General features: G+C 40.5%; 3 protein-coding genes across 5 annotated transcripts; 2 read left to right on the top strand and 1 right to left on the bottom strand.

The window, feature by feature from the left end:
- Positions 1–2,268: 2,268 nt before the first annotated feature.
- Positions 2,269–7,233, bottom strand: prpf18 (PRP18 pre-mRNA processing factor 18 homolog (yeast)). Of its 2 annotated transcripts, XM_072385657.1 has the most exons (11): positions 7,061–7,233; positions 6,175–6,252; positions 5,924–5,950; positions 4,624–4,725; positions 4,418–4,531; positions 4,106–4,252; positions 3,918–3,986; positions 3,572–3,712; positions 3,414–3,485; positions 3,176–3,331; positions 2,269–2,909 (listed from the first exon to the last, which is right to left on the bottom strand). In XM_072385657.1, the coding sequence occupies exons 1-11, from the start codon at positions 7,124–7,126 to the stop codon at positions 2,829–2,831; spliced, it is 1,053 nt and encodes a 350-aa protein (XP_072241758.1). In that variant the 5' UTR covers positions 7,127–7,233; the 3' UTR covers positions 2,269–2,828. The 2 variants fall into 2 exon arrangements, with proteins under 2 accessions (XP_072241758.1, XP_072241759.1); XM_072385658.1 differs by lacking the exon at positions 5,924–5,950.
- Positions 7,234–8,434: 1,201 nt separating this feature from the next.
- Positions 8,435–13,525, top strand: bend7 (BEN domain containing 7). The gene is made up of 10 exons (XM_072385199.1): positions 8,435–8,852; positions 9,420–9,497; positions 9,584–9,937; positions 10,202–10,318; positions 10,390–10,739; positions 11,309–11,416; positions 11,629–11,746; positions 11,872–11,985; positions 12,235–12,276; positions 12,784–13,525. Exons 1-10 carry the CDS (start codon positions 8,789–8,791, stop codon positions 12,798–12,800), a joined length of 1,362 nt encoding a protein of 453 aa, XP_072241300.1. The 5' UTR covers positions 8,435–8,788; the 3' UTR covers positions 12,801–13,525.
- Positions 13,526–14,179: 654 nt separating this feature from the next.
- Positions 14,180–21,422, top strand: sephs1 (selenophosphate synthetase 1). 2 transcript variants are annotated; one of them, XM_072385659.1, is made up of 10 exons: positions 14,180–14,215; positions 15,822–15,944; positions 16,077–16,173; positions 16,610–16,713; positions 16,878–16,985; positions 18,167–18,321; positions 18,399–18,489; positions 18,602–18,701; positions 19,422–19,634; positions 20,600–21,422. In XM_072385659.1, the coding sequence occupies exons 2-10, from the start codon at positions 15,849–15,851 to the stop codon at positions 20,812–20,814; spliced, it is 1,179 nt and encodes a 392-aa protein (XP_072241760.1). In that variant the 5' UTR covers positions 14,180–14,215; positions 15,822–15,848; the 3' UTR covers positions 20,815–21,422. The 2 variants fall into 2 exon arrangements, with proteins under 2 accessions (XP_072241760.1, XP_072241761.1); XM_072385660.1 differs by lacking the exon at positions 14,180–14,215 and adding an exon at positions 15,472–15,693.
- The last annotated feature ends 128 nt before the right edge of the window (positions 21,423–21,550 follow it).

Here is a 21,550-nt window from a genome sequence, read left to right on the forward strand (position 1 = left end):
AAAGAAAAACACAAAGAGGGAAAGAAAGACATACTGCTGTGACACACTACACCTGCACCAGTAATAGGTTTCCACCTTTACTTAGATGCCTGGCAACTATCATACTGTCTAGTGCCATTCCACATGGAGGGAAATGAAGCTCTAATTAAAGTTAGAAGAAAAAAGAAAAAGACACCTCCATGCAGGCAGGAATTTGCAGGGAAATGAGAGCTTTAACCTGAAATCTAAATGACGATCTGCAAAATTATTCAGTAATACACTAATAATTACTTATCAAACTAAACTGTTGTCTTATAGATAAGGAGACCATTTAGAAATCTACAACAAGTAATAAATGTCTTGTGGAGGGACGTATATCAAAAGTTAGTGTAGGCCACCTAACTTGAGTACTTCCTAACACAGCGCACCACAAAATGATAAAGTAGAAAACAATTAAGCAACTGAACAACAGTTTTGCTTTGATTTTAACATTGGCATGCTAATGTAAGCAGTTACAAAGGAGTGATGCAGATAATCCTTCCACGAATCCCAGGGATCTGAAAGTGTTAATTGCACTGAGAGGATCCCCGACACGTCCTTCACTGACACAATGCAATGTCTGAACAAAAGAAGCACTGAGAGCAGGTTTTCATCAGCTTGTCCACATCTTATGTCCAGTAATGGGCTTGCGCATAGATCTGAGGTCATTAGACAAAAATAAATAAATAACTCCCCCGACATAATGAATACAAACCCTCTTTGTAGTCAGGGAGTTCAGTTCATATCCCCCCATGAAGGCAACGGGCAAAAGACTGAGACGAGGCCAGCTATTTCTTTGCAGTCTATTCATATTCTTATGGTCTGGACAAAATTAAGGGAAATGAAGAAGACACAGAGACAATAACATTAACATGAATCAGAGCAGAAACAAATAAACAAACAAACAAAAAATCACCAAGGTTGACAGAACAACAGTTTATCTGATGCATAATCTATAAATGTTAGGAGTAAAAGGTCCAGTGTGAACCCACAAATCCCATCAACTAATATTCTTAAGTATTGGCAGGAAACTCGTTCAAAAAATTCCTCTAAAGTCCAGATCCAGCATCTTGTTTTCTCTCCAACAAATGCCTTTTATATTTGTTCAGCCAAAGCAGTCGTGGTATATAACGTCTCCCCCACTGTGCGTGCTAGACTGGCCCAACATGTTGCCCTCACTGCCCGCTGTCAGCAGGTGATTTGCAATGATTACATTTATGTTTGCTTGCGTGACACAATTTTTTTGCATCGAATTTTTTTTTTTTCACACCGTTTAATAATTTGATGTTCTCTTATAATGAGTTACCTCCACTTTTATAGAGCCCATCTGCATCTCACACAACTCTTCCAGAGTGTTATAGAATAAAGAGTTCTGATGTTTTCCATCAGACAATCATCTCACCTTGGCAAACATTGCTGACAGTGACGTATCGCATTAGACTGGACAAAAGCCAAAATACTTAGCTTACCCCATTTCAAGGACAGGTGGGATAAAACTTGCAAGGACGGATGGATGCACTGACCTCAGAAAAGATTATCTTTTCACGTCAAATGCTTCACCACTCCAACTGCTGTGAGGAAACTGTCTTCTTTGCCATGTTAGATGTGGAGTTCAGAGGAAAATCCAGCATAAGTTCACAGTATTTGCACAGCCAACTGTCAACCTGCCCAGATGAACGTATAAACGGTGACATATTAAGAGCCGACGGACTGAAACTGGTGACGTGGGCTCAGGCAGCTAAGAACATACCATCTCCACAAGGAGCACATCAGATCGCCATGGTTACTCAGTGTAATAAGGTCAGTGTATGACGCTGGATGTCACCATCTTAACAAAACTACAAAGGGCTTCTATAAGCAATCAGTCATTGCACATCTCGTTTCTGCCTGAATAATTGTTTGGACTGCAGTCTTGTTGTGCATATAAAAACAACAGTTCCCTTAATTAAACATTTATATCTAATTGATGTAGTACCTAATTCTTAGGTAGCACAGCGAGCAATAAGAAAAGTTACTGAAGCATGCTGTGGTAAGAGTCCTTTATCGTCTTCTGTAGACAAATCCTTTAAAATGATAAAGCAAACTATGGCAACTGAAAACAGTCCTATTCAGCAGTCCGGCTGCAGATGACGGCAGCAAAAATGTTTGGCAACTGCAGAACAAAATACATGGAAAAAAAAAGAAAAAAAAAAAAAAAAATCAGCTTTTTTTTTTATCTCTGCATATAAAGTCATAATCCTGACACCTGAAACGGTTAAAGGACACTTTATTTTGTAACAAAGATGATACAGAGCAACAATGGTTTCCAAATGTGCTGACATGTACGTAGAAATTAATCTGCGATCAGTATGTTAATAATTTTGTGCATCATCTCAGGTGTAATAAAACTTACACAACTTCCTCTTCCCTCCCTTTTTGAAAACATGTTTGAACAATCTTTAAGGATAATCTTGTCATAACTGGGGAAACAAAAAGCAGGGCATATTGTAAAAGTGTTTATATACATTAACCTGAACATCTGGGACAAGGACGAGCCTACAGACATGATCCATGTTCTCAAGTTATACCTGAAATATTTGTATTACAAGCAGGCAGAATTTTTTTTCATCACTGGGGTGAGCTTTAATGACCGCATGTTCTCTGACAGTAACGCCCTGAGAAATGCATGTGGAGAAGATTTTGAGAATTTTATGTCACAACTACTAATCTGTCATAATAAAAACAGTAAGTGATCTGCTGTGAAAGAACTACATTGCGCTGTGAGACAATAAACCCAACAGGCCTGTCTCAACTTCAGCTAAATTCAAAAGCTAAAGAGCATTGTACTCCACACACTTCGATGGATCAGTTGAGAAGTGCTTCTGGCAGATAGTCATTAGCCTCTTCAGTCCCTGTGGAGAGAAAAATGTTTTAAATTTAGCTGTAAATTAAATCTATTGAAAACAATAGATTAAATTATTAATCGTCGCCGAGTGAGGGACAGTGTAGACCTAAACCTGTGAAATGTGTGTTGCTGATGTTCACCAATTTCATCAAGATCTTGCAATAATAATAACGGTAAGAAGAAGAATGCCTCTGTTCCATAGAAATCGGATGAGGGACCCTGACGTGAAGATAAATCCCGAGCTAACGAGGGGAGACAATCTCAGGGACTCACCTGAATGTATTTTCTCTGCGTTTCATCATTGAGGACATGAGCCACATGTTTGGAGAAGATCTTTTCTCGTCCAGTACGGGCATGGATACCCACCATAGTCACACCAATGGGCCAGGGGGCATTACCGATGGCCATCTGCAGGTACGCATCATTGGCCTGGTGTGAAAGGACGTTTAGTGATTAAAACATGTGATGATGAATGTGTGATGATGAAGAATGCGGCACAATATCAACAAACCTTGACGTATTCTCTCTCCAACATGAATTTGATGATGTCTGTAATTGAATCTTTGATGTCGGCTGGTAAATTCTGAAAGAGATGAGATGAAATGGAGACATCTAACCCACTCTGCATGAATTCATATAGGAGGTTGTGCATTGTGCCTCAAATGTTACCTTCTTCCTGAGCTTCCTAAAGAGGGGCTTGAGGTAAGACTCGGTCTGTGAGTGTGTTGCACTTGCCAACTTGCCCTGAACGCTGCGCTTCACATGGTCTTCTCGGCTGTTCAGATCTTTGGCCCAAACACCAAGAAGAAACTACAACCCAACAGAAAAAATGACTACTGACTTTTTTGAGACAGGTTGTTGTAAAACACATCACTAAAAATCCTATCATCCAAATCCCTCTAACACTGATTTCCTTATCAAATAACAGCACAATAGCATCCACAGTAATGATGTAAACATCTTTATCCAACAGCTCCCTCTAGACAGAAAGTAGAGCATGATTTTCTTGCCTTACCCTTAAAAACTTGTCAATAACATCCTGGTCTCCATTATCATCCCCTGTGCCCAGAGTCTTTCCAAGAGCCTAGAGAGTAATTATGTTATTAAAATTCAAACATCCACCACAGACTGGCAAAATCACAAACTATTTAGTAACTGGAGTAGTTGTTCTCCCTCCCTGATTGACTTCATTAAGCACTGTACCTCCAGCTCTTCTATGGTGGTGTTTTCCTCATGAACTTTCAGGTCGTGTTGCGTGTCCACTTCCCCAGGCTCTGTGCCTCCAACAATCTCATTCAGGTACTGCTGGTCGATCTTGTCCATGGCTACTTTCAGGTCATTCCTCAAGCCCTAGTCAAAAATAAAACAGCAAAAATTGTGAACAAAAAGTGCCAATTTGCATTCTTTGTTTTTAGGACACGTGACAGTTCAGAGAAATGCTTCATATACACGGGTAGGGTTTTCTAAAAGCTTCTGCGTGAACAACACGCAACTTCAAGACAGATTCAATCTTACCTTGTTTACTTCTGGGGTCAGAATCTCAATTTTCCTGAGTCTCTGGAAGGCATCGTAGTCAGACTCTCCAAACAATCGGATTGGCTCCCCTCGCTCTCGGAGCCGTCGAATAACCTGCAAGAACAGAGCGATTGAAAAATATTAAGCATGTCATGTGCAGAGAAAAATTACTGGCAGCCGGGTGATGATTTTATAAACTGCCTCACCTCCTGTCGTGACAGAGTCATTGGCAGCTTCTCTTCTGTTAGTTCCATTTCTAACACAGGATTAGCTGAAGTGGATGGCTCATCTTCCTCCTTCTGGTCAATCTTCAAGAGAAGATGAAGGAAACATACATATACTGGAATTATTAAAGGACAGGAGGTAAAACAAACAATCAAAACACTGATCTCCCACAGCAAACACAAAAATAAAAATGAAAAGAGACTAAAAAGCTCTTCATGAGAAAAGACTGCAGAGTGAAGAGGATGTGTGTCACTGTACAGCACACATACACATCTCCATCTTACCTGCAAAAGAGTCAAGTCACACGACCAATATAGGAAAACTAATCAAGATGTGAATACTGGCTGTAACTTCTAAAGTCTTGCCAGAAAAATAACAAACAAAAACATAAAAGGCATAACTTGCAGGAGACAACAAATCTGGTATTATTTGCAGCAGGGAAAACTCATAATTTGCTCATGCTTTCATGGAGACATGCATCACAGCACTCTCAGACACAATCTAAAAAGACCAGTAAGGAAATGGTGAGAAAACAAAAAAAAAAAGCCGTCCACACAAACACCGTATTCTGCTTGAATGAATATTGATTTTGCTTTTTTTTTTTTTAATAAAAAAAAACTTCTTTTAAACTTCATCGACAACTTGTGTTGCACGGAACAACCGCCGGAGAGCAGCACAAACTACTCACACAAAGTCAGAGAGGGTTAAATGCTACGGCTTCCGTCGTAAACAATGCGCAAAACAAAAAGCACAGCTTGATAAAAACAAAAGATATCTGATTTTTAATTTCACTTAAGTAAGCCATGCTGAAATCCACAGCGTGGCTGTGTCCCACTTTGGCTCTGTGGCTTCCTTTCCTTGTTCCCCTGCTTTTAGCCATGTGTTTTTTTGTTTTTTTACTCAGTTCAACATAGATCTAGATGTAATGCTGCAAGCACCATTTTTATAGAAATACTTAAAACCATAAATACTGGCAATGGTTCAGCACTGGAAGTATGAGATTATTCAACCAATTCCCAGAATGCATATATATATATATATTTAAATAACACTTGAACAACATTTATATGAAAGAGGAAGTTGAACAGAGTACAATTTTCAGAATTATTTTCAAAAGCAGAGGAGGATTGGAGGGTCAAATTAATATACAATCTACTTTCATCCTCACAGGCTTCAGTAAGTGAAATTTCAGAGTGGATGCCAAGGAAGTGGAAGCTTTGAGTGTGATGTTATCCTTTCATCATGCATCTCGTTTGCTACTTTCACTGAGCAATCCCATACCTGGCTCTCGGGAGTCTCTCTCTGAACCTACAGATGCAGGCAGCAGAGGCGGAAAAACAGCACAGTAAACACAGACACTAATATAGACCTGAACATCAGTATCTGACCTCATTTTTCTCTGGCTAAAGGTTTCAGTACTGTGCCATTTTACAGACAAACTAAACACAAGACTGAAGGAAAGTGGTGACTTAGAAATAAATGTCTGAGTGTGTGAGGCAGAGTGGGTGACGTGAGATGATGCTGATATTAACCTTGTATCCACATCTTCTGAAGTAATCCTCTTGCTCCTTTCGTGCAAGATCAGCCCTTTTAAAGAATTTTTTGGAGTCCTGAAAAGAGAAAGATAATTGGCTCGTCTTGCAAATTAAAAGAAGCTTCATGCACAGCAGAACAAAACCTCTTTAAAAGTGGCAACTTCACAATACAGGTGTCACATGTGCATTTTTCCTCCTCTTACAGAAGTTTTTATTCAACTCTGTCAGTTTGGAAGCTACAATTTGTACTACTGAAGATCTGTGCAGCGTTATATTTGGGCCTCATTGACTCATTTATACATCATAGACACAATACGAGAATGACCAATCGGTAAATTGCAGTAGCTAAACAAACATCTGGAGCAGCTGAATCAAAACATCTCTGGCAAATGTAACTAAATTAGATCACTGTGGCATCATGAAAATGCTATTTATGGCAGCTCTGTTCAAGTAAACTATTGATTTCAGCTGGGTGTAAATAACACGACACTACAAGAAAGCATCTAGGCGTACAACACAAGAAATTTAAGCGTTTTTAAAAAATGCCATGTCAATTTGTGACTGAATGGAAGCATAATTTACAGATTTAAGAGCTAAGGATGATCCCCGTTAAACATCAAGATATCCCAAACGCATGCGCATTATAATTGCATGCGGTTGGAAGTTATAATAGTACAAATGTACCGTCACAAATACGCAGTTTATACACCTGCAGTTCGTTTTATACACCTGCAGTTCGTTTTAAGGGCGATGCACTTATACATACAATTACATAGAGATCATTCTAGAAAGGCAGCGTTGACTGAACTGGCTAGGCTAGCGCTAGCTAACAGGGCTAACTTATCAAGCTAACAAAAATAAACAGCATCGCTTTGATACTCACGTCAACGAGCTGTTTTTCCTCGATGAGTTTCCTCTTTCTTGCAATCTCAGCTTTTAGGATATCCATTTCAGAACAGTAACATTGAATTAGTTTTAGTTGACCGCTACAAATTACTAGACATACAAACAGTGTACGTACGTGTAGCCCTAAAAGGCTAAAACCGGAAGCAAGCTCCTTGACAATTCAGTATAAGAGTCCTGAATCGTTTAGTTTCTTTGCTTTATTTCTTTTCAGAGTAAAAGAATAAAAATAAATGTAATTTAAATCAAGTTACAGTGCGACCATTTCTTAATAACTTTAAATACATACCAACAGCAAGACCAACATTCTCTTTGGAGCGTAACAAACGATAGAAATACTGCTTCATACATACATTTGAGATTCTCTCGACACCGATGCAGCTGGTTACAGTAAAATCATTTTTGACTGCAGATGAAATATAACTGTTTCAAACAAGTTGGGATTCAAACACATAATGTTATGAACTCTTAATACTATCTGGGGACATGATACGAATACAGAAACCTTTTACATGGCTTGAACATATCTTAAGAGGTAAAATAAAAAAAATAAAAATTTTAATGACCTTGTTTTTTTTATGTTGATTGCTTTTTAAGGACAATCCTGACCACCCTTTCCATCGCGCACTGGACAGACAGCTGAGTTCATTCACCAGGAGGCTCATTCAGCTCCATGGTCACAAAGAATGCTGCAGGAAATCCTTCCTGCCATACGCTATCAGACCCTACAACTGTTCACCTCTGTTTAACGGGGAGCACGTCGGACTTGAGTGAATAAGTATTCATCTGTATTTACAAATATATATAAACCTGCACTGCAGTCTGTTCACCTTAATTATTTAATATCTATAATTATACTGTCCATTTGCACATTACAGTGCATCATTTTGTTCATTATTCTTTTGTAAAAAAAATATTTTAACTATTTTTTTATTCTTCTCTTATTTTTATTATTGCACTGTGCTCTTTACTTGCTGCTGTAACAGAGACATTCCCCAGCCTGGGATCAATAAAGTGTAGCTCATCTAAAGTACGCACAGCACATCACAATAAGATATGGGACATGGAAAAATGACAGCTCTATCATTAAATCTAAAAAATCTAATTTGACCTGTGTAAAGTCCCAAAAACCAAACTGATAAGATCTGTCTAATATGTGTGACTACCATAAGCAGTATTTTTATTTCCATTATTGGTATAAAAGCCTCACCAATGCGTTATCTACAACTCTATGCAGTCAAACATCGTCCTGATGTCCAAATTTAGACTTTAAAAGGCTACAAAAAGTATATGTCTGCTGCGTCAAAAGCGTCTCATTGTTGTTACTGTTCACACACCAGTTCAGCGCCTGGACACAACTGGCTGATGTCTGCCTCGACCTTTTAAATGAAACATACCATCAGGTGGCGCAAAGGGATATGTGACGAGCTCTTAATATTAAAGTCATTAATTTATTTACATGGCGAAAGGGAAGCATCAGCATCATGCTGAGAGGGGGAAATAGACATCACAATAGAATTTCCTTGGTCAATTTAAGCTCCAAGAATGAGAAGCTGCCGATGTCAAAAACCGAAGCCCAGGCTGAGGAGAACATTTAACTGATTAATAAGGCAGACGGACAGTGATTGCGCTGAGTGTATAATCACTGATTTCGTCTTTCTGAAGAGCGATCTCCGACTGCACGACTTAGAGAAAATTCCTCCTGAAGATGGAGTTTGGGGGAAGGAAGAGGAGAAGGAAGTCGCAGAGCTTTAAACTGGTCACGGATGAAGGTAGGTTGCTGATGAATGCAAGACGTTGCGAGACGCGCGTGTGTGTCTGGGTGTTTGTCTGGCGCTGTGTGCCGGCAGAGACGACTCCGTAAACAAAAGCGATGGCCACCACAGCGCACGGAATGTGCATCCATCGTTACCACGAGCTGACACCAAGGATTCAAGTCTTTAATGAAAACAAAAGGGAAACAGTCCACCTTGCCATTAGCGTCAACATACCTCAATCTGATAAAAGAACATTTCTAAGAACGAATGGAGCAAGCAGTCCAAAATGTAAAAATCTGTAGCGCAGCCTTAACGTGTCACACTGGTCACTTTTTAAATGAGGCTGTAAGCTCCAAAGCTCTGTCGACAACTACTTCATACCACCCACAGGTGGTGGTTTCTGCATGGGATGGGAGGGGAGGGAATGGGGGTTGTTCTGCTTTGGTTGACATCACAGCCTATCAGCCTGTACAGCTTCAACGTTACAAAGCATAGACAGCATCACAGGCTTTGCTGCATTTATAGCTGCCTGCAAATGCTCCTAATGGCAAAACCGTTTGTTTTCTTTTGTCCTACATGCAGACTCTGACCCTTCACATGTAATGAATTCAAGCTGCAAATATGCCAATGGCGAAACTAAGGATGCTGCTGTGCCTGATGGTATGTGCCATTTTAAGGATGAATTTCTGCCATATATCACGACAGACATCACTAATTATATGCTCACCCATTTTCTCCCTCTGTAGTTTGGCTGGGTGACAAAGGCATGGAGATCAAAAGGCAAATCACAGGAATGATGAGGCTTCTGAGCGACAAGACCGGCAGGGTATATCAGCGTGTTGGAACAGAGCAGGAAAGATCAACATCAGAACCCCAGGACAGGCATCTGAACTGGATACAGCAGCCTCCAATTTTACCTCTTGTGTCTGAGGACCACCAGAGCAACAACTGGAGCTCTGCAGGAGACCCAGAGGCTTCATCTTCATCCACATCCACCCCTATCCCCAACGGTCCAGGTTGTGGCCAGTACAGCACATGTTCCAGACCCCTCAGGATCCTCAACAACACAAAGGATTTGATTAAAGCCAGTGAAGCAAATGGTGAGGTGTCGAAGCATGCTTACATAGGAGAAATCTTTTTTTTTTTTTTTTTTTGCTGTGAAAGGATGAGCAGAGGTTACTGTGCAGTACATACTCATAATTCCTGGAAAGTTTATCCACCTCAAATAAGTGCTCACTGATATATACTCACTCTTTTGCTATTAAGCGATATGGCAGGAAAAAATAGCATGCACTGGTGTTAGTGTGTGCGTGTGTGTATTAAATGAACAATGACTAACCAAAGCACCACTGGCTTTCCAACAGATGTGCTCCCTCCTGCCGTTCAAGAAGCCCCCTGCTGCATGTGTAACTGTAAGGGCACCTTGAAGGCCATACTCCAGGAGCTGCGTACCATGAGGAGGCTGATGCAGACCCAGAAAGGTCAGGAAGTTTACATCAAAATGCAATTTTAACGAGGTTGGGAAAGAATAACATGTTTCTGTCTTTTTTAGCGTCCTTTGAAAGGCATGAGCAGGGGGCATCATCGTGCCAGCCTCGCCTGGGTCCCGCCTCCACTTCTCGCTTCATGCCCCGAAAGAGGAGGCCCATCTATAAGGTTGCTCCACTTAGTGTTTTCAGCAATAGAAGAGCTGCACTTTCCTCTTTAGGGGCACCAGGGCTTAAAGCTGCACCTGCTGAATCTGGAAAAAGTGAAGAAAGTGAAAAACTAGACTCAGCTACACCCAACTCGCATCCTGTGTCTTGTGATGTGTCCGTGCTGCCATCTCAGAACAATCCAGCAGTGGTCTGCAACACACAAAATCCTCCCCTGAACAAACTGTGGGAGCCTCAGGCGTCGGAGGTAATGCGCACACAAGTGTTCGTTCACTGTATGTAGCAACATGTGTTAATCAGTTTGATGCTAATGTATGACTTAAGTGTACTGAACTCAGTCACACAGACGCAGAACACATTTTTACTTAGTTTTTGTATGATTTCTTAGGTGTATTTACATATGATTAACCCCCCAGTTAGCAGAGGGGAGTACACACACTGATTTCATACAACTAAATAATACCACCTTAATGTTCTTCCAGATGTTATGAGGCCACAGACCTTATTGTCTCTTTCTCAGACCTTCTCTCTTCTACTTGGGTTTGTGGAGAACATGTGCCCACATTGAAGGCACTTGCAGTTAATAAGAAGAACGTCTATTTTACCTGACAGGAGGTTAGAATAATATAAAAACCACCCTCATCAGTTCAGATGAGCAATATCTCTGTATCTTTACAACATTTACAAAATTGGGGCTAGTACCAATGATGATGGCTTCTGTCCTTCGAAAAAACAAACAAACATTTATCTTGTGTCCGAAGTGATAATTTTCTCACAAAGCTTTGAAATAACTCTCTTTGTTCACCTTCTTTCCAGTCCGAGGTGCGTCTTGCAGAAGATTACGATGTGTTTATCTCAAAGGTCCAGCTGGACTCCATTCTGGTCAACTATACCCGCTCTGGCAGCCTGCTGTTCCGCAAACTGGTGCACACCCATAGATTTTAAGAGCAATTTCATCATCCCTGTGATTACACTTCACGTTAGAGTCACATGACTAGATGTTCCCATTCATTTTGAACACAAACGTCTGATCGCCTACGTTTACTGAAATAAATGAGCTTGCCAAATAGCTAACAATTACTGAAGAGCTACTCAGTACATTTGTTGAGTTGTCAAGAACTGTGCTGTGCGTTTAGGTGTGTGCCTTCTTCAACGATGCTACCCTGGCTAACTCTTTGCCAAACGGTAAACGGAAGAGAGGGCTCAACGATAACCGCAAGGGCCTGGACCAGAACATTGTGGGTGCCATTAAAGGTAAGGGCGAGAAAGAGACAAAAAAAACAACCTATAAAACAATAAGTCTCTTTGTAGCTTAATACAACAATAGAGACACAAGGTCTCTGAAGAAATTCTTATTCATTTGTATATTTTGTTTCCAGTGTTTACTGAGAAATACTGCACTGAACACAGAATAGAGAAGTTGCCTGGCCCACGAGACTGGGTGCAAATCCTTCAAGATCAGATCAAACTTGCCCGGAGGAGGCTGAAAAGAGGTGAGCTTCATTTAAGTCATTTAACCTTCACTGAAATGAACTATACTGTGTGCTTATAGTGTGCTATGTTTTTTGCCGTTTATTCATTCAATTTTTTATCATATAAAGACTTCTCTTATTAAAGAAATGGCTTTGTTTGTTTCAAGTGGTTATCATTGTAACAACTGATGTTTCACTGAGAAGCAATTTGATTAAACAGCCACAGCCAAGGCCTACAGGTAACCCCTTGCTCATCTTTCGGCTCCTCAGATGCTGCAGAGGCTGAGAAAAATTCGAACAAACCATCCACAAGTATTGATCTCATATGAATGTGTTTACCCATCAGCACGGCTCTCACACTCACAATCTCCAAGTCATCTGTCTGCTGTCACCATTTTGCACCTCCACCTTCCTCCTCACATTGGTATGTCATCTTGTAACATCTTTCCATCAACCTCCGTCTGAGAACACAATGGTTTTACTTCTTCTGTCTTCATTGTCGCGACGCACACAGACGCACGCACGCGCAAACCGGTGTTGCCGGTTCGCTCATTGGCTCAAGGGTCTTTGTCATGCTGTCGCAGTGACATTTGACATTTTCACGCGGCTTCCCAAAATGTCAGCTAATTATCTTCACACCATGCATCATTTACCGCCTTTCACCTCTATATTTTACCCATAGCCGCCATAGTAGTGATGCTCAACGTGCTTACACTAATTCGATGACTTCCCTTTTTTGTTGTGCATTTCTTTCTTTCGTCCTCTTATTTAGGGGGAGTAACGGTATATTACATGTTAATAACTTTCTCTCCGTTACAGGCTGTGATTACAAGTAGCCTGCCGGCGTGGAACAGACAGTGACGAACATGACGGGTTGAGTCAACAGTTGCCACGACAGCCTTGCAGCAGAGGCTGTTGTCATTATTTTTCTAACTTCGTGAATTTGGACATTTATTTCCTTTGCAACTGTGAACTGCGTCGTGCAAGGCAGGTAAAAGGGAGAGGGGAAAGAAGTAAACCAAACAAATAGGAGGCCTAACTTTATCCCTTTCTCTGGCTGTCATTATCACAATCACTGTACAACATGCGTTTGTGGGCTTTGCTGATTTTCATTGGCCACACATCAAACCACTAGGATCTGGGATTTTGTTCCAGCAAACACTGAAATATGAATTGTTTAAGACATGAAATACGTGACTTGGTGTTTACATTAAGGGCAGAAGCCTTAAAAGCATATTTTCCTCTTTTTCATTTGATAGCAAAAGGGATCACAAGTCTCAAATGAGAATAGGTACTGTAATAGTATGTAATATTCATTTATTCTTTTGACATATAGTCATCTGTTGTGGATTGTGCCTTTTAAGTGACCAGTACTTCAGTGGGTGTAATGTGCAGCGCACTTCCACCTTATTTGCAAACATCAAATTTACATGTGATGTATTTTTGGTAAAATTCATATATGAATGTTTTTTTTCCTTTCAGTTTTAGAATCTTTAGGCTATGCATAACAATGTTATTGTTGTCGATACTGTGATGAAATTATGTTTTTTTTAAAACTACTGCTCACTGCCTGGATGAAAACAATAGCTGTATCTTTTTATTAAACACAGTTTCTGAACAATTGCTGTTTTCTTTTTGTGCGTTGCCAGAATAACTAACAAAGGAGATGAGACAACATTAGATACACCCGGTTGAACCTTGCAAAAACACCACTGGAGTCTATATAACGAGCATTATAATGTAACACAACTGTGTTTCAAAATGTTTGTTTTTAATCTAAATATTCTCTCAAGATAAGCTCGAAATTCTTATGAATATGTTTTTCTATTGTAAAGTGCACCTTCACTTTCATCGGGATGTTTTGTTGTTTTAGGTAAAAGGAGGGAAAACACTAAATTAAAGGTACACTCCATTGTAGAAAATTTGTTGCCAGACTTTTCAGCTCATTAAAGGGGATGTTGAAGCCGCCACTGTGCAAGCACAGGACCCTTTGTTATCTGGGTAGTTTCCTCTTTGAATTACGAACCATTTTTTACTAATTGGATGAAAGTTTGTATCTGTTTTATATCTAAACATAAATTCGTTGAGTTATATACTATAGTTAAATTTTTTTTGTCACCTTGTGCAAAGATAAAAGACAAAATATCGTAACTTTTCGTCAGGCTTTCTTAAAGGACGCCCAATTCTAGCCCCAATGCATTCTGGAGCCGTCCCCGCTCTTCTGTCGGGATCCACCGCTAACGTGAAGCTGGTAAGGATAAACTGGTCAGAGCAATTAAAGGGGAAATGTTGCAGGAATATAACTCTGCTTTGGTCCTAAAATCGCATATAGAGCAGTTGTAAACACTTCTATTGCATTGTATCATCACAGACGTTGCACAAGTAGCATGTTTACCCTTTTTCTATTGATGCCAATTCTGATGTTGCACACATCGCATGGCGAGGGACAGGAAGGGGTTAATTTTTTCCGCCGCCGACATTTTTGTTCGGCGCTCTATGGCAACTTTTTAACTTAAGTGTGCAAGAAGCTGATTCTACGATATCCTACAATGCATTACATTTAAGTTGTAGTATGCATTGCGTGTGTTTTTAGATGTGTTGTAGGTCGGGCGTTGGGACGCCTCTGGCTCCTTTTTTGCAGACCTGCTTATGCCCATCGCCGCATGCATGGATCAGCGTTTGCTAGCCATAGCTAACACGAAATTTAAAAAAATAATGCATTTTCAGCTAAACACACAGTCATGGAAAGTGTAGCTATCACTGTCAGCACATGTCTTAATGTTGAGCCCCCAAACAGTTGACATTACAGCACACGATACACGAAATGCCTCAGTCATCACTTATTTTGTTAGCCAGTGCCTGAGGGTTGAATGAACGTTGGCTCATTTTGTCTCTTGAACACTACCCTGGTGTACCAACAGAGGCCCCTTCAACTACTTACTGTAGTTTACACAACAAACCCGGGTTATAAGTAACCAGTTATTTATTTGGCTTCCCTTTTACGGATACATTTTTCATCGACACGAGTTATTTCTATAAATGATTTAGTGAAACTCCTGACATGAGGCCAGATCAGCACGCACTAAATCAGTGCCAACTCTGTTGGCTCAGACTATTTCAGTCGCGTTATTTCCACTTTTCATTATCGTCTCAGTGTTTGCAAATAATGGTGACAATCACTGAAATTCGAAGTTTTAAAAAGCGTCTTTCTGTTCACTTCTTTGGAATTAAATATTGTGCACACCGTGATGAGGTCATTTCTGTTTAACCAAACTCGCAATGTTAAAGTCATGAATGTTGATGAATATACAAGCAAAACGTGTTTGGTCTTACATCAGAGGTGAAGCCACTGAGATGAATAGTTAGTAGAAGAAGGAGGCATTAATGGTCTTCCAGGTAAAGTGACTTTCACCTGTAAGCAAAATAATCCTTGTTAGTTCATATAGTGCACTAACAAGTAGTTCATTGTTTTCTTTTTGCTGGAGTTTTGTTCAGTTTTCTTTTTAAAAAGTGACACTTATAAGGGAAACAATAAAATATCCCACGTATGTAGTTGATTTATAATCAAAGTGATTAACTGTTGTGACCTGAAAGATAACCACAGAGCTACATCATCAACTTTCTTGACACTGTCTTGCAAAAGAATTCATTACAGTGTTGTTTCTTCAGACTGTTTAAATATGAGATTGAGATGCACCAGTTTGCACACTTGAAGGGAACTGCAGAGGGGTGAATCCGCTTACTTTTTTTTTTTTTTTTTGCAGTAAGTTATTTGCTTTTAGGTCTTTGTGACACACAGACGGTCTTTCTAATTCCTCCCTTTTCTCTCTCTCTTTTGCCAATTGATATTGTTTCAGTGGGGAGGACCCAGAGTTTCATCAGACATGTCTGTGAGGGAGTCTTTTAACCCCGAAAGCTATGAGCTGGACAAGAACTTCAGGCTCACACGCTTTGCTGAGCTCAAGGGCACAGGCTGCAAGGTTGGATGTCCTTATTAAAATCTGCCCTCGATTCATTATTGTACAGATGATCGAGTATTTCTCCAGATGTTTAACTTGTCATAAGAACTAATGCTGTATGGAAGTAATAGACGCTATTTTTGCTGACCACAGGTCCCCCAAGATGTCTTACAGAAGCTGCTAGAAACCTTACAGGAGAACCACTATCAGGAGGATGAACAGTTCCTGGGGGCAGTTATGCCTCGGTTAGGTAATAGTCATCCTTACTACAGTACTATATATATAATGGTAATACTTAATGATTAAATATGTACAGTAGCTTTTCTAACTGAAATAATTTTAACAGATTGCCAGCTGTTGGCATTTTAAACTAATAAATTCCTGAAGATACGGCACCAAAGTTGGAACACACCCACTCATTCAAAGTGAAAAGATCTTAGTATCTAAACTTTTGAAAAGTGGTGTCTATAGAAAAAGTACATAAGCCTCAAAATCCTGACAAGTCTTTGAAAGGACAAGAGAGAAAGCTCATCAGTTCAGAAACGATTAGGCCTTTGTGCCGACATGCTAAAAAGTTCCAATTTGATTACTCAGTGTGTTTCTCCACTGCTGTCAGATGCTGCATCACACATCAGTCAGATATACTCTGCAAAGCATCTCATCAAGTGCTCTTTTGTTTTCTGAAGGCATAGGTATGGACACCTGTGTGATCCCTCTCAGACACGGAGGGCTGTCTTTGGTCCAGACAACAGATTACATATATCCCATCGTGGATGACCCCTACATGATGGTACTGATCTCCTCTTGCGTTTCTGCTCCACTGTGCTTCTGTTGAATTGTTCGTTTAAAAAGCTGAATGTTGATGTTAAATTAGTAGGTTTTGGTCGGCTGCAATCTTGGGTTGGACAGGAATCCACTTGTATGTGTCTAATTTTCACTAATTCTGTTTTGTAGGGAAGAATAGCTTGTGCCAATGTTCTAAGTGACCTGTATGCCATGGGAGTGACGGAGTGCGACAACATGCTGATGCTTTTGGGAGTCAGCAACAAAATGTCAGAGAAAGTAAGTGACGGGGTTTCTGGGAATCAAAATCTGGCTTTGAAAAAGCACAGTGATAAGTATGGTGTTATGATTAATAGCACAGAAAGCCCAGTCTACACCTTCAGGGTTCACTTAATGCTTTCTGTGTGCCTGTGAGGGTCCATGTATGTGAGAATGACTTGAATGTTCTCTGCAGGCATCCTGAAACGTTAGAATTTGAGCACTTGCCAATACTGTAACCGTGACAAAAACAGTAGTTACTCTGAAGGGAAGGATGTGTAAGAAGCTCTGCCAGGTTTGCACTGTTATTAATCATTATGAAAAAAAGAGAAGGCGTAGGAAAACTCATGGTTTTTATTTACTTTTTTAATTTTATTTTTGGTGTGCTGCCATAACTTTCAAACCCAGGTCTCCTCCGCATGCTGAAGTTTTCTTTTCTAATGTACGTGCACCAGTTTCAAACATTGTTTCAAACGTAACAGAAGAGAGTCGACGATCTTTCCTGAACACATTTAAAGACTGCATTGGTTGTCACACGCGGAAGCTGGAAATCAATTCACTTTTGAATTCTCTGACAGTTCTGATCGCAATAAGCAGCTTTGGTGTCATGTTTTATTAAATGACTCGCGTCTTGGCTGCCTTTTTTTTTTTTTTTAGATAATGGCTGGCGTTGTTCTCTGGCCACCCATAATGTCCAAAAAAAGCATGCTTCACTGCACGGCTTCACTGACAATCCCGCTAATGACTTCCACTGTCTTGACACGTGTAGCAGTCGTTTCAAAGGTTTGGGACTTAGCTAGAGGCTTTTTACAGAAACGCTTGTTAGTGGGATACTTGCTTGTTGAAAAGCTGAACAGCCATGGTTCTTACTGGATGAAATGAGAAGCTGCTCATCTATTGTTAAAGAGGGATCAACAGGGATGGTAAATCTTTAGCAAATCTTGCCATTCTGGGTGTCAGAACAAAGTCAATCAGCGGTGTGACCAAATCATTTTTCACACTCCTATTTTCACACACGCTCCAGCTGCCATTAAGGAGAGCAGCACAGCAGCAGGCTGAGGTGGACAACATGAAGTATAAGCTAATACAGTGGTGACGGGATTAAACTGCTTCTTTTAGGCATTACTGCTCCTGGCATTGCATGTGCTCGAGTCATCTGAAACGATTAATTTACACTCACAATTGTGCGTTTGTCTTTACAGGAGAGAGACAAAGTCATGCCACTTATTATCCAGGGATTTAAAGATGCATCAGAGGAGGCCGGCACATCTGTAACTGGAGGACAAACGGTGCTCAACCCCTGGGTTGTGATGGGAGGAGTCGCCACAACAGTCTGCCAGCCCAACGAGTTCATCATGTAGGAAAAAAATTCTCTTACATCTTCTTTCCTTTGCTCTTTCTGCATCTGATAATGCCACATCTGACATTTCTCAGGCCAGACAATGCAGTGCCAGGGGATGTGTTGGTGTTGACCAAACCTCTTGGAACACAAGTGGCTGTTGCAGTGCACCAGTGGCTAGATATTGTAAGTTTGGCTGCTCAGTTCTGAACACTTTTTAAAAAATTTTTTATAAGGAACTTGTTATTTTTATTATAGACACTAATGACTGGTTGCGTTTGCTCTCTTTCTCACTCAGCCTGAGAAGTGGAATAAGATAAAACTGGTGGTAACCCAGGAAGACGTAGAGCTTGCCTACCATGAAGCCATGATGAACATGGCCCGGCTCAACAGGACAGGTAAAGCCATCACTGATGTGTCCGAAACATGATATGAAGTTCTATCTGCACTGCACTACTATTTAGACTTTTCGGCTATCACAGTTCCTGGCCTGTTAATTTGAGATTAACTGTATCAGCTTTTGAGAAGTGTAGAAATTTTGAAACAACAGCGGCCTCTGCAGGTGCTGAGCTGTATTGTATCCTCTCTGATCAAGAGGCTTCTGATGAGTCAAAAGTAATCCACAGAAAAACCTTGGGATACATTTGGCATGCTGAAAGATACTGTTACCTGTGGGGCAGAGATTAAATGCTTCAACTGTACGTTTACACTACAACCAGAAGTATTTAACCAAGGTTGCAAGTTAGTTGTAGCTTCTTGCATTAACTGTTGTCATAGATACGAATAAAAAGTACGAGTGTCACAGATGTGTTTACATTGAATGTTAAAAAAAACTTGAGTTGGTTGGATCAGTTCTGACCATCAGCCGAAACAGATTTGTTCCCAAGTCAACCTATTATTAATCAATAATTTAGCAATTTTCATGAAGATTGAATGTAGTGAAAAGTGCTTTGTAGAGTCTAAATGCAAAAAATAAAACTAAAAGAATGTAGAAATAAGAGTTAATGTAAAAAGTGATAGAGCTCAGCCAGAGCACACAGAGATTATGTCTGAATGGAACTCAATTTTAGAGGCTGAACTGTAATCGCTTCTGACTTCCCTCTCTGCCCTCCCTCTAGCGGCTGGCCTCATGCACACCTTCAACGCCCACGCTGCCACCGACATCACAGGGTTTGGCATCCTCGGCCATGCTCAGACGCTGGCGCGACAACAGCGAAGTGAGGTGTCATTTGTGATCCACAACCTTCCAGTGCTCGCCAAGATGGCTGCCGTGTCCAAGGCCTGTGGAAACATGTTTGGGCTCATGCACGGCACCTGCCCAGAAACATCAGGTGCGTGTTTGCATGGTTTTGAGGTAGTCTATTTTAAATCCAAATAATATTTTCAGTATAAGAGTCTTTATAGAATGAATGTAACTAAATGCTTTGCAGGTAATGAAAACAAACGATACTTTTATAAAGTCCCCATAAGTAAATCCTGAACTGGTGTTGGAAATCGCTCTGGTTGATATGCTCTTATTTCTGTAAACAAATCCCAGTTGTGACCAGTCAGGCCTGATTTACTGCACAGTGTCTATCAAAACCTGCCATTTTCAGTACAAACGTTGTAGCTTGGAGGTTGTTGACACGTGTTGGGTCTGATGAGTCCTGGACAGAACCGCGTAACTTTCTTTTCCCGCTGAAAGCACGGGGAACAGAGACTTTGCACAGGTCAGTATAGTGTGTGCTCAGGGTTGGTTTGAGCAGACGGAACGGCTGACAGGTGCACCGTCTGCTCAGTGAATTCCAGAGACAAGAGCAGAGCAACTGAATAGACATGAATGGGTGTATAAGAAGCCCAATAAAGACATTTAAATGTAAAAGATTTTGTCCTTGATGCTAGTCGTAGAACAACAAGCTGCTGATCTGTAATCCTCTCAGCCTTCGCGGCCATCCATTACCTGAAAACAGTAATTATTAGCCACGTATCATTTTCGCTACAATATTAAGGGAAAAAAACACTAAGTTTGTGCCTAAGAGGTAGTATCCAACTTTTTTTGTTTTTCCCAATTTGATGCGAGCATCTGCGGCTGTAAATGACCACCTAGGAAAGGTGGTCCAATCAGAGCACTTGTCCTTTTTTACGAGGCCACTCTGAGTGCTTTGATGAGCATTTCTGTCGATTGAAAACATTCAGCCGCATACACTTGGATCCTGCAGTAACAGAGCGGTGAACTCACCGTCGTTGTACCGCTTAAAAGAAATTATGATCATTTATTGTATTGGACTGACAACATCCTGTCCCTTTATATTTACAGGAGGCCTGCTTATCTGTTTGCCGCGGGAACAGGCTGCACGGTTCTGTGCCGAGATCAAATCCCCAAAATACGGAGAGGGCCACCAAGCGTGGATCATCGGGATAGTTGAGAAAGGAAACCGCACTGCACGCATCATCGACAAGCCACGAATCATAGAGGTGGCACCACAAGCAGCCACACAGAATGTCAACCCAACACCTGGTGCAACTTCTTAACCTTCTGTCCGATGCAACATAGACCTGAACCCAAAAGCTCTGTCAAGAGATTTTAGACACATAAACTACAAAACCATCCTAGAGTGTTGAAATATATACACAAAATAGTGAGTACACAACAAAGACTGGGTTGGCGTGCATCAAACGTGGAAATGGCTCCACACAGTGGCCTCTGGGGCACGTCACTACTCAGTGGACTCAACCTGCATTGTCCCTTTGATAAGAAATTGGTGAGAAATAGAGCTTACTTATAATCAATTTGCCTTTTGTGTCTGTTATATTATGTTAAACGTGCTTGATTGGCAGGCAGCTTCTGATAAGAGTGATGAAGAAGACAATAATCTCATACTGTTGATTCATTTTGAATCTTAGGAAGTCTGGAGTCTGTTGCCTCTATCTCTTTTAAAATTGCTCTCATCAAACAAGCACACTGTGTATTGGTGTTTTTGTTTGTTGTTCATTCACTTTGTACAGTTTAAAAGCCTAGTTTTAGTTCAATGCTGTATCTGATGCCTTGAAAGACATAGTGTGACCAGAATGGCTTGTTTTTTATTACTTTGACTTTTTGTATTGTCCCCACATAAACTAATAAATATTCCAATTGAAAACACGGTTTGTCCTCACTACTTTGAAGCTGTACTTGTATAAATTGATTAAATAAAAGTGGGACTAGTCTACATTACGACTGATTTGTAGCTAAATTTAAAAGCCAAATGCTGCTCCTTTGTACATTCTT

The sequence above is a fragment of the Leuresthes tenuis genome, unplaced genomic scaffold (assembly GCF_036924035.1).
Source record: "Leuresthes tenuis unplaced genomic scaffold, fLeuTen1.0.hap1 SCAF_5, whole genome shotgun sequence".
Lineage (NCBI taxonomy): Eukaryota > Metazoa > Chordata > Actinopteri > Atheriniformes > Atherinopsidae > Leuresthes > Leuresthes tenuis.

Bases quoted from the DNA above. Each gene is read 5' to 3' on its own strand.
- prpf18 (XM_072385657.1), bottom strand. From the start codon at position 7,126: ATGGATATCCTAAAAGCTGAGATTGCAAGAAAGAGGAAACTCATCGAG. The intron at 3,713-3,917 runs GTAAGGCAAGAA...GTTGGGTTGTAG, and splicing joins TTATTGACAAGTTTTTAAGG to TTTCTTCTTGGTGTTTGGGC. The intron at 2,910-3,175 runs GTGAGTCCCTGA...TTCTCTCCACAG, and splicing joins CGCAGAGAAAATACATTCAG to GGACTGAAGAGGCTAATGAC.
- bend7 (XM_072385199.1), top strand. From the start codon at position 8,789: ATGGAGTTTGGGGGAAGGAAGAGGAGAAGGAAGTCGCAGAGCTTTAAA. The intron at 10,319-10,389 runs GTCAGGAAGTTT...TGTCTTTTTTAG, and splicing joins GCTGATGCAGACCCAGAAAG to CGTCCTTTGAAAGGCATGAG. The intron at 10,740-11,308 runs GTAATGCGCACA...CCTTCTTTCCAG, and splicing joins GGGAGCCTCAGGCGTCGGAG to TCCGAGGTGCGTCTTGCAGA.
- sephs1 (XM_072385659.1), top strand. From the start codon at position 15,849: ATGTCTGTGAGGGAGTCTTTTAACCCCGAAAGCTATGAGCTGGACAAG. The intron at 16,714-16,877 runs GTACTGATCTCC...TCTGTTTTGTAG, and splicing joins TGGATGACCCCTACATGATG to GGAAGAATAGCTTGTGCCAA. The intron at 18,702-19,421 runs GTAAAGCCATCA...CCCTCCCTCTAG, and splicing joins GGCCCGGCTCAACAGGACAG to CGGCTGGCCTCATGCACACC.